The sequence below is a fragment of the Diplotaxodon limnothrissa genome, linkage group LG8, assembly GCF_057381915.1.
Source record: "Diplotaxodon limnothrissa isolate DT_005_m linkage group LG8, D_limnothrissa_male_GT1.1, whole genome shotgun sequence".
Taxonomy (NCBI): Eukaryota; Metazoa; Chordata; class Actinopteri; order Cichliformes; family Cichlidae; genus Diplotaxodon; species Diplotaxodon limnothrissa.
This window is the reverse complement of record NC_140603.1, coordinates 4,037,251-4,054,191: the sequence shown is the minus strand read 5'-3', so window position 1 is coordinate 4,054,191 and position 16,941 is coordinate 4,037,251. Positions and strand designations below refer to the sequence as shown.

The window sequence follows — 16,941 nt, the reverse complement described above, 5'->3', positions numbered from 1 at the left end:
CCTGTCAACTGTAGAAAATAAGACCCGAGCATTATGGCTGTTTTTAGTGATGATGTCAGAGAAGTATGACCTCCTTGCATTCCTCAGTTGTAAATTATAATTGTGAAGTTTCTCTTTATAAATGTCATAATGAACCTGGAGGTTTGTTTTTCTCCATCTGCGCTCAGCTTTCCTACACTCTCTTTTTTCATTTTTCACCAGTGTGGAGTTTCTCCATGGAGACTTTTTCCTTCCAGAGATAACCTTCACCTTAATGGGAGCAATAGTGTCCATTACATTTAACATGTTAGCATTGAAGCTATTGACGAGCTCATTGACTGACCCTCTGGGCAGGTCAGGTGTTAATGGGAAGACCTGGTTAAAAATTGCACTACTGTGTTCAGTTATACACCGTTTTGTGATCACTGTTGTTGATATATTTGTGTGGGCTGAGATTTTACTTTCAAAGAAAACACAGTAATGATCAGACAGGCCCACATCAGACACAGTAACCTTTGAAATGCTCAGGCCTTTGGAGATCAGTAGGTCAAGAGTGTGTCCTCTATTATGTGTGGCCTCTGTTACATGCTGAGTCAGCCCAAAGTTGCCCAGAGTGTTACTCAGGTCTTTAGTCCCTTTGTCCTGAGGGTTGTCCACATGAATGTTAAAATCCCCAGCAATAATTACACAGTCAAAATCAACACAGATCACAGACAGCAGTTCACTGAGGTCATTAAAAAAGTCTGTGCAGTATTTGGGAGGCCTGTAAACATTAAGAAACACAACTTTGGATGGGGCCTTCAGCTGTAAAGCCACATATTCAAAAGACTGAAAACTTCCAGGAGATAGCTGCTTACATTGAAATGATTCATTAAATAAGACAGCAACCCCTCCTCCTCTCCTGCTCGCCCTGACCTCACTGATAAAACTGTAGTTAGGAGGGGTCGTCTCGATGAGAACAGCTCCACTGTTACTTTGGTCCAACCAAGTTTCAGTTAAAAACATAAAATCAAGGCTGTGCTCAGTGATTAAATCATTAATTAAAAATGTTTTCCCAGCTAGAGATCTAATGTTTAATAAAGCCAACTTAAGTGTTTTAGAGGTATTACTTGTCCCCTCGTGTTTGGGAGCAGTCTGTGGCACACAAGGTATGTTTACTATGTTTAAAGATCTTTTAGAGTGCAGCTCTCTGTGTTTTGACCAGGCCACATGTCTCCTGTCACCTAAAAGTACAGAAATTTTAAAACCTTCTAGTAAACAGGGTCCCAGCTTCTCCTGGGAAAAGTCATCACTGCCATAATCCTCACAGCCCGGACCCTTCACACATCACGCATCAGACTGCGGAGACAGGGCATGAAGAGGAACTAAGGGGGGCGAGGCTGGGCAATGTGACTTCGATTGCTCTGTTGAGGGTGGGGCTCGATGGCAAACCTTTGGCCGCTCTGGTGGGGGGTTTATGGGGGACAAAAAGGGATTGGGACGGGGGGTAGATCTGAGCCCAGCATTGACCCGCTCCATCATCTCCTCAGTGAATTTCAGGTGTGGGGAGGAGGGAGAAAGGGAGGGGGAGGAGGGTGATGGCCTGTCAGGGGTTTGGGGGACTGGGGAAGGTCGTGGTCCCTTGTCCTGGTCGTTGGTGTTGTTGAGAGAGTTGGAGGCAAATAGGGACCCCTCTTCTTGCCTTAGATGTCTCTCCTTTCTGAGGCTCTTCCTCAGATGCCATGGATGTCTCTCCTTTCTGAGGCTCTTCCCGGGTGGGGGCAAATGGAGCTCCTCCTCAAGGTTTCTGCTGGGCTTTGTCTGTTCTTGGAGTACTGTTTGTTCCTCTTTATGAGATAACTCCTCGTTTATCTCAGCCTTGGCACCAAGCACGGATGGATGACGTATGGAATAAAACAAGTTGGAGGTGAACAGTTTCACCCCTGACTTGTTAAAATTAAATCCATTTGCTTTGAACAGATGCCTGCGTTCCCAAAAAATATTAAAGTTGTCGATAAAATGCACTGAGTGGTCAGCACATGCTGATATAAGCCATTTATTCAGTGTAAACAACCTGCTGAATCTCTCGTCTCCTCCTCTGACCGGCGGTACAGGTCCACTGATGAATACAGCTGCATTCAGAGAGTTTACAGTATTTAATAATCCAGTAAAGTCCCGTTTCAGAACCTCCGACTGTTGTTTGGACACATCGTTTGACCCTGTATGCAGAACAATGTTTGTCACAGTTGGATATTCATCTGCAATTTGAAGAATTCTCTCCTTCAGGTTGTTGACCATATCGTTAGGAAAGCAGAGGACTTTAGTGTTCTTACCGCACATCCTTTGTACATCCTTTACGGCAGAGTCACCCACAATCAGAGTTTCAGGCCTAGCCTTTAGCTTTCTCTGTGGCCTTTCACTTTTCAACAGATTTTCAGACCTTATTTCGCTGCTTTTAGATGGATGGTTGTCCGATATAGATCCAGGGTCCTTTGATAGTGGAGCAAATCTGTTCTGCAGTTTCACATTCAGTTGTTTTGGAGGTTTGTTGTTAACCTTCCTATTCACGGTTGTCCAGTCCTGTTTCCTCCCGTATACAGGGGTAGAAGAGCTTCTCTGTCTCGTAGGAAGTGAAGGCCAGTCGGTTTCAGAGATTTCAGCTCGCTGTGCCCTGCCTGTGATACGTCCTCCCCCTTCCAGGAGACATGATTTATGTCTTGGTTTTGCACCAAGACAGTCTAAGGGGGGATTATCACTTGAGGATTTATAATAATGCACAGAGTCTACTTTCTTGGTCATGTTATCTGTGCTCCTTAGCTGTGTACTAGCTTGCTCATCGCCATTGTTTTGAATCAAAGGCAAGGTTGTTTCATTTCCACACAGTCCATTTACCTCCACGTTTACTTCTAAACGATGAATTTTTGTCTCCAGTACTGCAATCTTCTGCAGGAGGCTGTGGTAGTCATCTGTGGAGAGGGAAGGCATCTTGTTGCTAGTTAGCCTAGCGGTTAGCACCTTTCCAGGCTATTGAGGCTGCTCGGTGCCCAGACGCTGTAATCAGGCTTCAGCTGTGTCTAGGCCACAGACACACGGAGCGCTGAGGACAAGGTAACCATAAAATGTTGCTGTTTCTGTTAAGAACACTCTAGTCCTAATGATCTACAAGTGTCCAGAAGTTATCGCAGGTAAGCTCACATGGAAAAAAGGGAAAAAATCAGCATAAAAATCAATAAAAATCAATATAAGAAGCAAAGCATTCAAGAGCAAAGAGATGAAGCGTCCACACTCAAGGGGAGGAGCAATAATAGTCGTGATTTTGAACTGTTGTAGTCCTGTTTAATACCGGATCAGTTCTGGATTGGATTTAGGCCTGGAGACTAGTGGCTAGGCCACTGCAGAACCTTGATATCCTTCTTACAGGATAACCACTCCTTGGTTATCCTGGCTGTGTGCTTTGGGTCATTGTCAGTTGGAAGACCCAGCACGACCCATCTTCAATGCTCTGACTGACAGAAGGAGGTTGTGGCTCAAAATCTCACAATACATGGCCCCATTCATCCTCTCCTTAATACAGTGCAGTCACCCTGTCCCCTTCACTGAAAAGCACCCCCAAAGGATGATGTCATCCTTCTTTTTCCTCCAAACACAGCGAGTGAAGTTGAGACCAAAAAGTTCTATTTTGGTCTCATCTGACCACATGACTTTCTCCCAGAAGGGCCCTGGACATGTGATGACTTGAGAGGGGAACCTTCCATGCAAAGCATGACTTCAGCTGTGTCAAAACCACCCGGGGGATTAATAAAGTTTTATTTCATCTAATCTAATCTAATAACTTTAATGTCAGCCAAACCGATTTACTCACAAACAAATAAAATACTGAAAAAAGCCCAACAATAACATTTTTAGGTTATCTACGTGACTTATATATTATGTTTAACTTGAGTAGCGAAAGACTGCAAAGAGCTGAAAATGATGTGCCGGGAGTTTCGTCGAGCCATTCTCGGCGGCTCCAGTGACCCTCAAGCTCCTGGCTAGCTATCGAGCTGGTGGGTAGCAGACGTCTCCGAAAATGTCGGAACACTTTTGCAAATGTGTGATATCTTGGTGAACCGAGCAGATATTTGAAGTTTACGTAGCTACATTCTCACCTGAAAATATGTTAAAACTTTATTTTGTGACCCAGAAAGAGTAATAAGAGTAATATTAAAAACTTAGTAGCAGCCGCCATTGTTGAAGACTGGAATTGGCTGGGCCGCGCTATGAATTCTGGGATATGGTGGACCACGAAGGACACACCCAACCCATCCTTCAAATTCGGGGAAAAGGAGGAGACATTTGTCGGCTGCATTCGGAGGAGCCTACGAATTTGGACAGCCTTCGTCACGTTGCTGTGACGTAATCGGCCTACAAATGCGGCCTCAGGACGATGCAGCCCATGAATTTGGACACTCCCATGACAGCGTAGTGTTCTACCGACACTGACCTTTGACACCGTGGTCCCAGTTCTCTTCATGTCATTGACCAGCTCCTCCAGTGCAGTTCTGGGCAGATTCCTCACCTTTCTAATCATCAGTGATACCCCAAAAGGTGAGATCTTCCATGGAGCCCCAGTCCGAGGGAGACTGACAGTCGTCTTTAGCCTCTTCCATTTTCTAACAATTGCACCAACAGTTGATATATTTTCACCAAGCTGCTTGGCAATTGCCACGTAGCCCTTTGCAGCCTTGTGGAGGTCCACAATTTTGTCTCTGATGTCTTTTGACAGCTCTTTGGTCTTGCCCATCGTAGTAGTTGGAGTCTGACTGACTGTTGGGTGGACAGGTGTCTTTAAAGAGCTCAGACAGTGGGGGGCGCTCGTGTGCAGCTATGGAGTAGACGTGTTTTCTGTGCTCTCCGTGCCTTCTCACTCATAAAGTTGCACTTTAAGTTTATTTCTAGCTGGGTAGTTTTAAAATCTGTTTCGCGGACTGTCGGAGCCGATCTTTTGTCATCATGCCGAAGAAAGATGAGAGCCAGAGGGATACGTCCAAGGCGAGCCAGTCGGCGGCAGGTAATGATGCCATATTAGCGGCTATCGCTAACCATGGAGCTGAGCTTTCCAAAATAACCTCGCTCGTGGACGGGTTGAAGAAGTCTGTTGAGGGCCGTCTCGATGCAATTGATGCAACGCTAACTTCTCTCCAGAAGAAATATCATGAGTCTGAGCGCCGGTTTGAAGACCTTGATGAAGCTATGTCCGCTAACGATAGCCGATTAGCAGCGCTGGAAGCATCGTGCAAAGAGCTACAGGTGGTTAACACTCTCCTCAAAGCTAAGATCAACGATCTGGAGGGGCGCTCTCGCCGACTCAACGTGAGGATTGCTGGAGTTAAGGAAGGGGATGAGAAAGGCAGCCCTACCGACTTCGTTGCTAACCTACTTCCAGAGCTTTTGGGTCGTGAGAACTTCAGCAGGCCGATAAAAATAGACCGAGCCCACCGTAGCCTGAGACCGAAGCCACAGCCCAATGAACGGCCACGTGTCATCATCGCTAAAGTCCACAACAACCGTGATGTGTTTGACATACTACGACTCAGCAGGCAAAGGTCTCCTTTGCTGTACCGCGGAGACAGAGTTTCCATTTTTCCTGATTACACTGCGGAGGTCTCGGCGCAGCGGCAGGCCTTTGGTGGTGTGAGGAAGCGGCTGATCGACGCCGGTGCTAAGTGCTCTCTTCGCTTTCCCGCAAAGCTCCATGTCGAATATAACAACACATCGAAGACTTTTATGTCGCTGGAGGAAGCTGCACGGTTTGCTGACTCCATTGGCTCTGCAAATGAATAATAATTCACAAGTGACTTACTAATTTCACGACATGTTTACATATTTGCGCATTTTCTGCAGTAATGTTCTCTACCCAGCTATGTTGAATGTTTTGATCCAACATCTTTGTCCTCAGCTGATCAATGCACAATATCAAGGTTTTTTTGGTTTGCATACTGTGATTTACATACTGTAGAGTACATGTCTTTCCCGCACTGAAACGGTGTACAGTGCCTATTTTGCCTATTGGGTTTTGCTTCTACAGTATTTGTGTTACGTTGTGATATTGGGAATATGCACGTTTCTGTATGCTCTGTCTCATTTCTGCATATTTGCAGTTTTGTTGCAACGGTTAAAGTTTTATGTCCATCTAGATATTTGAGTTGGATCTTTCGTACTTGGTGCACAATTTTGTTTTTCAGGTTTGTTAAATAGATTATATGTGGGGCGCACGGGGCTCCATGGTTTTTTTTTTTGAGTATTAGCGTTCAGTCAGGCTGGCCCTGGTTCCCGGCTGCCTCCCTGTTGGATATTGGGGGTGTTCCGCTATCTTTTTTTCTGCGGTTTGTGGGGTGGGTGGGGGTGGGAGGGGGGGGTCTACATGTTTCTAAATATGTGTCGTTTTTGTTTTTTGATGTAAGTGCCAGCTCTTTATTTGTCAAACCTCAAAGCCTTCATTTTGTCCTTCCACATCGTCGTACACCATCCACTCACTTAAGCTGGGGATGAGCCACTTTTACGACCTGGAATTGTCGGGGTATGGGCAAAGCTCTTAAACGTGGTAGTATTTTCGCATTTAAAATCTCTGTCTTCTGATATAATTTTTTTACAGGAGACCCATATCCAACCTTCAGAGCAGAGGCGATTAAGATCGGTATGGGTGTCACAGGTGTACCAGTCCGCCTTTTCTTCCAGGGCGAGAGGGGTTGCCATTCTTGTTCGCAGAACTATTCCTTTTATATTCAAAACTCAGATATGTGATCCAGGTGGGAGGTTCATACTTGTTACAGGTACAGTCAACTCCACCCCTGTAGTCCTCTTGAACATCTATGCCCCTAATTTTGACAACCCTGACTTCTTTAGTAAAATATTCAATCTTGTCTCACAATACAATGACCATAATATCATTATCGGTGGTGATTTTAATTGTTATTTCGATCCATTGTTGGATAGGTCCTCTGCGTCCCTGGCCCCAACCTTGAGAGCTGTTTCTGTACTCAATACTCTTACTAAATCTTTGGACTTGGTTGACATTTGGAGGCACCAGCATCCGTTAGAAAAGCAATACTCTTTCTTCTCCCCTGTCCATGGCAGTTTCAGTAGAATTAACTATTTTCTTATTGATTCCAGGCTTATTTCGAAAGTGGTTAGTTCCACTTATCACAGTATTTTAGTTTCGGACCACGCACCTCTCTCAACGGTAATTGACTTCAACCTATATACCCCCCAATACAATTGGAAATTTAACCCCTCTTTATATCTAAATAACTCTTTTACGGTTTACCTATCTACTAAAATCGCAGAATTTTTACAATTTAATGATAATGGTGCAGTTTCAGACTCGGTTTTGTGGGAGTCCTTTAAAGTCGTTATTAGAGGTCATATTATTGCTTATCAAGCTTCTCAGAAGAGGGACAAACTCAGGCTGCGTACTAATATTGAGGCAGAGCTGGCTGTGTTGGAGGAGAAGTATCGCGATACCGGGGCTGCTGACACACTTAATACCATTCTCAAATTGAAATATGACTACAACCACATGTTGGGGGAGCAGGTCATGAATTGTATTTGTCGATTAAAACAGAAGCATTTTGAGCTTGGTGAAAAGGCTGACAAGGTGCTTTCCAGACAGCTGAAGGGCATTCAAGCTGAAAGGGCAATACACAGAATTCTCTCTGCAACTGGCCAGTTGCTGTCTGATCACAAGCAGATAAATGACAGATTTCGCAGTTTTTATTGTCAGTTATACACATCTAGTACCATGGCCACAGTTGCTGAAATCACCAATTTTCTTAATGCTTTAGACATCCCGACTCTTCCTGAGGCTGCACGGGGCTTACTCGATGCAGACTTTACGCTGGAGGAAATTAGAAATGCAATCTGCTCCTTTCCTAATGGAAAAGCTTGTGGTCCGGACGGTTTCGGGATAGAGCTTTATAAGACACATATTGACGTTATCGCTCCCCTGCTACTTCGGATGGTAAATTGCGCAGTGTTAAACGGCTCATTCCCTCAATCTTTCTACGATGCCCATATATGTCTCCTCCTGAAAAAAGACAGAGACGAAACTAATGTTTCTTCCTATCGTCCCCTAAGTCTTCTCAACTCGGACCAAAAGATAATTGCTAAAGTCCTAACCAACCGGTTAAATAAGCATATAGGCTCTATAATTCATCCGGACCAATCGGGTTTTATCCCCAATAGATTCTCTTTTTCTAATACTAGATGTCTCTTAAATGCGATGTACTCAACGACACTGCCCAATTCTGCGGTGATTTCACTCGATGCCCAGCAGGCTTTTGACCAGGTGGAATGGATTTATTTGTTTGCTACTCTTGAAAAATTTGGTTTTGGGTCGAATTTTTTGAATATGATTAAGTTGCTTTACGCTTGCCCTCGTTCCTCGGTCCTTACCAACCATGAGAGGTCGCTCCCGTTCCTCTTACACCGTGGGACAAGGCAGGGTTGTTGCCTCTCTCCAATGCTTTTTGCTTTAGCTCTTGAGCCGTTGGCCATTGCCATCAGAGCCAATTCCCATATCTCTGGTATAAATTGTGGCACGTCAGAGTACACCATCGGTCTGTATGCAGATGATATCGTATTGGCTCTTTCAGATTTAAAGATCTCCCTTCCTCCACTTCTTAAGCTGATTGACAGCTTTGGCCACCTATCAGGGTTCACCATAAATTGGAAGAAGTCTGTTCTTATGCCGCTGGTCTGGGCCCTGATTTCCTGTCTAGTTTGCCCTTTAAGGTCTCCCAGGATTATTTTTCATACCTGGGTATTAACATCCCTAGGAACTCAAAACTCCTCTTCAGGCTTAATTATTCGGTTCTAACTGATGAGCTCAAGTGTATGATAGATAGGTGGAAACTTCTCCCACTTTCAATGATTGGCCGTATCAATATAATCAAAATGGTTGTGCTCCCTAAATTCATGTACCTATTCCAGAACGTTCCTATTTTTCTCAGGTCTTCCTTTTTCAAAGTGTTGGATGCCATTATCATGCCTTTTGTTTGGGCCTACAAGCCCCCCCGCATCTCGAAGTCTCACTTGCAAAAGCCCTCGGACGAGGGTGGTCTGGGCCTTCCAGTTTTCAGACATTATTACTGGGCCTGTAATGCCAGAGCCTGGGTCTTCTGGAATCTGTCTATAGTTGGTGATACTGTGGGATGCAGGTCCAGCCCTAAATGGCTCGAATTGGAGCTTAGCACTGCTATCGACCACACTGGAGCATCCTTGCCAGCTATCTTATTTTCAAAATCGGTTATTAAAAGTGCATGTGATGACTTTATTCTTTGCAACTCCATAAAAATATTGAATCAAATTAAGAGAATCTTGAACCTCCCGGTAGTGTCAACTTTTGCCCCGATCTGCCACAATCCTAGCTTTACGCCTAGTACAATGGATGCTGCTTTCAAACAATGGCCTGTCAAAGGGTTAATTGCTATAAAGGATCTTTATATTGACAATCATTTTGCCTCTTTTGCTCAGCTTCAGACAAAGTACAATCTCCCTACAAGTCATTTTTTTCGGTACTTACAAATTAGGAATTATGTCAAGCAAGCATTCTTAAATTTAGATACCATCCCCATACAGCATGTCTTTTACAATATGATGAACGAACCTCCCACCTCAAAACACTTAATTTCTCGGCTTGTCAACCTTTTTTCTTCGGCAGCCCCCTCTTGCTATATTAAAGAGGCTTGGACAAGGGACACTGGTTTGGTTATCTCTGACGATCTATGGGCTGAAGTGTTAAGTCGGATAAAACTATGCTCTGTTAACGCCCGGCTTCAGTTAATTCAATTTAAGGTTGTCCATAGACTGCACTATTCCAAAACCAAATTGAACAAGATTTTTCCTAACGTTTCCCCCAAATGTGATAAATGTAAACTTGTGGACGGTACTCTTGGCCATCTTTTTTGGTCCTGTTCTACGCTTACAGCCTTTTGGACTAGTATTTTTAGTTTCTTTAGCACTGTTTATGATAGGCAACTGTATCCTGACTGTCTTATGGTGATCCTGGGCTGCTCCGACGACTGCTTGGCACTTCCCTTTGCTGTTCAACAGGCCCTCATGTTTGGTATGGTGATTGCCAAACGTCTGATTCTGGGGGAGTGGAAATCTGCCTCCCCTCCCTGCTTCAAGAGGTGGCTCGAGGAGATGGTCTCCTGTCTATACCTGGAAGAAATTCGGTTCTCTACGTCTGATTCCATGGAGAAGTTCAGGAAGATATGGGGGCCCTTTATAGACCACATTAAGAAGGACAGTCCACGCCCTGGGTCCTGACCACGTTGTTTTAACTGCTTGCATTCTGATCTGTTGCCCATAACTGTTTTTGCATGATTGTTATCAGCTCCTCCTAGCGATCTTTGGATTTGATCTTGTGGATTGGACTCACTAGATTGTGAGTTGTTTGACATGTATACCAGTTGCTTTGTTTGCTTCTCTGCTGTTTTTAATAAGTGCTGGCCTTGTACCCTGTTGTGTGGTTTGTTGCTCTGTTTTGTTTTTTTGTTTGTTTGTTTTTTGGTTGTTATTGTCTTTATTGTCTGTGTTCTTCTGTCCCGCTGTTTGTGAATGTGTAAAAAAATTTTGAAACTTGCATAAATAAATACATTAAAAAAAAAAGAAAAAAAAAAAAGATGCAAAACCTGTATGCATGTCGTGGTCCTAATATCGGTTGGCTTTGTTGATCCCGTTTGTGTTTTGAGTGTAACAGCCCTCTCCCTTGGCCAGTTCCCGCTGTGTTTTTCCCCATGTGTCCCTGTGAGTTGTCTTGCAAGTTCCTGGTAGGCGGGGTTAATCAGTGCAACTGAAAGCACCTGACCAGTCTCCTTGAAGCATTTAAGAGCTGACTGTTTCAGCTCTTCTCCATTCAGGGAGACAATTCATTGTGTTATTTGTTCGGTTAGCTTTGGCCTGATTGTTTTAGATTTTATTCTATACAACATCAGGCATTCTTAGCATTCAATAACCCATCCAGATACTGATACACCAAGAACACTGATTAGCAAACCTCATGGAGTACTACAGTTTTCTACTTTATTTGGTTAATAATTTTGTACGTTTTGGTCCAAGTGGTGTCTTTTTAATTATTTGTCATGACCCTCAGGCTGGACTCTGACACTAAGTTCTTCATTTCCTCATGCCAACTGTATTGCCCTGTCTCAGTTTTCAGGGGTTTTTTTGGTTACTTCCTGTTATTAATGTTAAAGTCCTTATTCCCCATGGAAGTGCATCAGTGCCTATGGAATTGGCAACTTGCACATCTGAAAGGGCGCTATGTCTATGTTCTGTTGTAAATAAAATATGGATTTGTGAGATAAAAAAAAAAAAAAAAAAAAAAAAAAGAGCTCAGACAGTGGCTACTAATTTAGATTAATAAGTGGAGTAGGAGTGGACTTTTGAAAGACATATTAACAGGTCTTTGAGAGCCAGAATTCTTGCTGATTGCCAGGTTGTAAAGTACTTATGTGCAGCAGTGCAATATAAATAAATTCTTTAAAAATCAAACAAATAATTCTTGAATTTTTTTTAAATGCTGTCTCTCACAATGGGAATGCACCTACAATGTGAATTTCACACCCCTCCATGATTTCTAAGTGGGAGAAATTGCAAAATCGCAGGGTGTTCAAATACTTATGTTCCTCACTGTAAACCTCTAATTCAGACACAGACCATTTGTAAAAACAGTACAAGTGTGGACCGTGGAAGCCACCACAGCCCTACAGGACTGTTTTGACCACACGGTTTTGGGTATATGTGCAGAAGGATCAGACTTGGAGGGCCACACATCTGCCATACTCTCATACAACTTTTGTACTGAGAGTGTAACAACAACAAAGACTGTTAAAGTGTTCCCAAAACAGAAGCCATGTCTCAACAGCGAGGTGTGATCTCTATTAAGAGCATGTGACAATGCCTTCAAATCAGGAGATCAACAAGCCTACAAAGAGGCACGCCAATCTCTGCTAAAGGGCTGAAAAAAGCCAAGCACAAATGCAAACAGCATATCGAGGAACATTTCTGTCATGGAACGGACATATTATAGTTGTTTAGAAGTGTTACTACCACCTAGTGGTAACTAAGCAGGATGTCTTTTTTTGTAGAGGAAGTGGACTACAGGAAGTAGTGTGCTCTTCTGCTGCTGCAGTGAAAAAAATTGTAATCTGATGGCAATCTCTGCAATCCTGGTGTTAAAGTCCACAATATCGGCTTCATCCGTAAGTTCCTATACATATAATGTGTATTAGTAACTATTTTGGGTTAAATCATATGGAGGCAGGTATTTTTTCAGCAGATGCTTCATTTGTGGTCATGTATCTTTCACTAGAGCAATGTTATTCTCCAGTGTAATGGAACATGTCTTCATTGTGTATTTTGTATTCCTTTTTTTTGTACAGTTTTATAAAAAAGAGAGAGAGAGAGAGAGTTTATTTTCATTATTAAATCCTGCCAAACACAACAAGCGGCCTGTTTCTTGGAGGATGAAGTGCTGGGAATAAAGAATGTTAAGCTAGCTGTATAGCTGAAATTACTTTGCCTGCAACAAAATTTAGTGAGGACAGCATAATTTCAAGAAAACAACTCCAGAAACTAGTGGCAGGGGATCAAGACACTTACTGGCTACACAGATAATCGCACACAAACAAACTCTCCGGATATCACCTTACCCGACACCCTAAACCAGTTCTTTGCTCGCTTTGAGCAAACTAAACAGTGATACCAGTAGCAGGAGGGACAATATCCCCATCCAGCTGGAGCAGCATCAGGTCAGAACCACACTGTGCAGAGTCAATGCGAGGAAAGCAGCTTGTCCAGACAGTGTAGCAGGAAGAGTGCTTAAAGCATGTGCAGACCAACTAGCAGAGGTTTTCACCACCATCTTCAACCTCTCACTGCTACAGTCTGTAGTACCATCCTGCTTTAAGTCAGCCACCATCGTTCCAGTGCCCAAGAAGAACACGGTGAGCTGCTTGAATGACTATCATCCAATTGCTTTAACACCAATAATCGCCAAAATTTTTTGAGAAACTTATCATGTCACACATTAAGGCTGTCATTCCTGCAGACCTCAATTCATACCAGTTTGCATACAGGGCAAACAGGTCAACAGAGGTTGACATAACAGTTCTTCACACAACCCTCACACATCTGGACAGTAGTAACAGTTATATGAGGATGCTGTTTGTGGACTTCAGATCCTCCTTCAACACAGTTCAACCCTGCAAACTGGACACTGGACTTCCTGAGTGACAGACCCCGGGACGTCAGGATGGGAGAGCACACCTCCTCCACCCTCAATCTGAACGTAGGCATCCCACAGGGGTGTGTCTTCAGTCCCCTCTTATACTCATTTTTTACCCATGACTGTTCTCCAATTCACACCAGTAGCACCATTATAACATTTGCTGATGACACTACTATCATAGGATAGTCGAGAACAACAGTGATTCAGTCTGCAGAGAGGCGGTTCAGCACCTGGGCAACAACAATAACCTGTATCTGAACACAGCCAAGACCAAGGAGATGATAATTGACTTGAGGAGAACCAAGCGATTGGAGCACTCTACCCTCTACATCGATGAGGAAGAGGTAGAAAGGGTAGAAAGCTTCAAGTTCCTCGTGGTCTCGGCCAACCTTACCTGGTCCACCTCAAAAACAGCTAATTAACTTCCACCACTCCACCATCAATAGCCTTCTGACCTACTGCTGTACACTCTGGTTTAACTGCTCTACCATGGAGGACAAGAAAAAACTGCAGCGGTAGCTGAGGGCGGCAGAGTGGGCAATAGGCACTGCACTAACCTTCCTCAGAGACTTTTATACTGGCAGACTTCAGCGGAAAGCCGGTATCATCATCAAGGACCCCTTACACCCTGGACACTCACTTTTTTCCCTCCTTCCCTCTGGTAAATTGCTACAGGTCGATCAGGTCAACAAACAGACGCAATAAACGTTTTTACCCACAGGCTGTCAAACATGCCTAACCTCCACCCTGATTGAAGGTTAACTGAGCTGTTAACCTTTTTGGATATTTTCACTGTATTTATAAATAACATTCCCACCTATTTATAAACCGTACTTATTATTGTATAATGCAACCTCTAGTCTTTACCTGTTACTCAGTGTGCACTACCACTGATTACATTGCACCTTATATTAAACTGATCACTTGCTCCTTGGACCTGATTCTTTATATTACACCTTACAGCTTATATAACTTGTATACAACTTGTCTATATCTGTGTGTGTGTGTGTGTGTGTGTGTGTGTGTGTGTGTGTGTGTGTGTGTGTGTGTGTACGTACCTGCGGGAGGCAGGTCTGGTCATCCAGTATCCGGAGGATGCCATGTGGCTTGGAGGAGATTAGCTCCAGACAGGAGTGGAAGTGCTTAAGTGGTACATGATGCCAATGGATGTGTTCTGCACTGTACTCCTCCTGCAGGACACAGACACAGTGATAAAAACTGACGTCAATTAAATGGCATGAAAACATTTATAAAAGATGCTCACCATGCTCACACATAAAAAGTTACAAATCCTGATTTTATTTTTAAAAAACATCAGGAACTAATTTCTGCTACATGGATGGCTGCCAATCCCTTGCTCCACTCTCACTGGTGAATAAGACCCCGAGATAAACCCATGCACTTGAGGCAACAACCTCTTCCAAGAGTTGAAGTTCGCATTCAACCCTTTTCTAGCTAAGAACCATGTTCTTGAACTTGAAGGTGCTCATTCCCCCTCCTCTACACTTTGGCTGCAAACCTTGTCAGAGAAAGCTGGGGGTCACCACCTGAAGAAGCCAACAGTACCACATTATCTTCTGAAATTCTTTGGGCCAACAACATGAAGAGCCTCCACCACTTGGCTATGCCTAAATATTTTGTCAATAAAAATTATGAATGTAATCAGTGACAAAGGGCAGTCCTGGCAGAGCCCAACACTCACCAAAAAAAATCCTATTTAATGCCAGCATTACAGACTATTCTCTTTCTGCAGATGTACAGGGTCCAAATAGCCTGTAATAATGGGCCAGACATCCCATACTCTTCCAGCAAACCCTATTGGACACTCCTCACCCCGGCAAATTGGTCCCAGGTGAGAGGCTAGACAAAGAGCAAATCGTACAACCCATCTATGATGTTGTAGGTAAAGCTCTTAAATTTTAAAGGCAAATCTTTTTTTTCTCCCAAAAGGTCAACTGAATTTAAATGTTACATTAAGTTGAAGCATTCAGCAAGTCTTGTGAAATATCTACCAGGGATTGGGGATTTTCTTTTTCCTTTTTTCTTTTGTAGTAATTCAATAATTTAATCAAGTTATAGCATATTATTATGATATTTCTAAATAATTTATTCAGAATACGTAGAACCCGCTTGTAATGGGTGACTCTGATGGTTGATAATTCATGGGCAGTATACAATACACTCACCTGTTCCTGAGTGATTACTGCCTTGTTGACAAAATGCTGCAGATGCTCATTGGCAAAGTTGATACACAGCTGCTCAAAGCTGTTCACTCCCAGGTTCTGCATAAGATCACAGGACCATTGTGAATTTATCTGCACAAGAATATGCTTAATTACTTGCACGTTTCCAGACCAAAGTCCAAACTGGACACTTACCTCAAATCCATAAATGTCAACTATGCCCACGGTGCTGTCCATTTCTGTGGGACTCAGCCATTCATTAATCTGCTCCACCAACCAGTCAAAAAGAACAGAATACAAGGCTTTAGCAATGGCATCTCTAGAGAGGAGAAAAGAAAGGAAAACAGAGATAAAAGTCACTTTACTGCTCTCAGATAGACTGACAAAAAAATTCAAGGCTATAGAATTGAAAGAAGTGGGTTTCAACCATGGATGGTATATTAAAAGAAAAACTACTTTTGAGTGAAATTATAGGAAAGATATTGTAATTTTTGAAGCTAGACCCACATCTTGATAGAGTTTAAATATATCTCTGTTCTCAGTTGCAAACATTTTGTCCAGATCTGTGCCCACATTGAAAGACCAAATTATCCTATAAACAGAAACTTAAATTAGTGATGTATAAACACCCTTGCATAAATACTAAATAGACTCAATGCGTCACTTTGCTTTACCTTGGTGATTGAAACTAAGATGGAATGCTTACGAAAATAAATAAATAAAATTAAAAAATATAAAAAGTGATTTCCCCCCCTGTTATAACATCAATTAACTCTTTGGAAAGCTGAGTTCAATTTCTCCAGCTACACCCAGGCCAGACTCCTGGAGTAGTCCAAAAGATCCTTAAAAGCCTAGACATCATGCCACGATCCAAGGAAATTCAGGAACAAACGAGAAACAAAGTAATTGAGATCTCTCCATTTAGAAAACGTTATAAAGCCATTTCTAAAGCTGTGGGACTCCAGTGAATCAGTGAGAGACACTATCCATAAATGGCAAAAACATTGAACAGTGGGTGAGTCTTCCCAGGAGTGGCTGGCCAACCAAAATTATCCCAAAACCGCAGTGACCACTCATCCAAGAGGTCACAAAAGACCCCAGAACAAACTCCAAAGAGCTGCAGGCCTCAGTTGCCTCACTTAAAGTCAGTGTTCATGACTCCACCATAAGAAAGAGACTGGGTAAAAAAATGGCCTAAGACATTTGGGAAAATACTCTGTGGACTGATGAGACAAAAGTTTAATTTTTGTGCCATTACATTGGCAGGGACCAACAGTAAAATATGGTGGTGGTAGTGTGATGGTCTGGGGCTGTTTTGCTGCTCAGAAACTGGAAGATTTGCTGTGGTAAATGGAACGATGAGTTCTGCTGTCTACCAAAGCATTCCGAAGGAGCATGTCCGGACATCTGTTCATGACCTCAAGTTGAAGTGTACTTGGGTTCTGCAGCTGGACAAGAATCTAAAACACATCAGCAAGTCCACCTTTGAATGGCTTTTGAAAAAAAAAAGAAGACTAGTCAAAG

General features: G+C 43.1%; 1 protein-coding gene across 1 annotated transcript in view; it reads right to left on the bottom strand.

The window, feature by feature from the left end:
* Positions 1-15,654, bottom strand: part of LOC146626140 (unconventional myosin-XVB-like) — a 107,019-nt gene extending 91,365 nt beyond the window's left edge. Inside the window, exons 1-3 of the mRNA XM_085360336.1 lie at positions 15,613-15,654; positions 15,421-15,516; positions 14,293-14,424 (exon numbers count right to left, since the gene is read on the bottom strand). Of these exons, the coding sequence (XP_085216462.1) occupies positions 14,293-14,424; positions 15,421-15,516; positions 15,613-15,654 (270 nt within the window). The remainder of the gene's footprint in view (positions 1-14,292; positions 14,425-15,420; positions 15,517-15,612) is intronic.
* Positions 15,655-16,941: the final 1,287 nt, after the last annotated feature.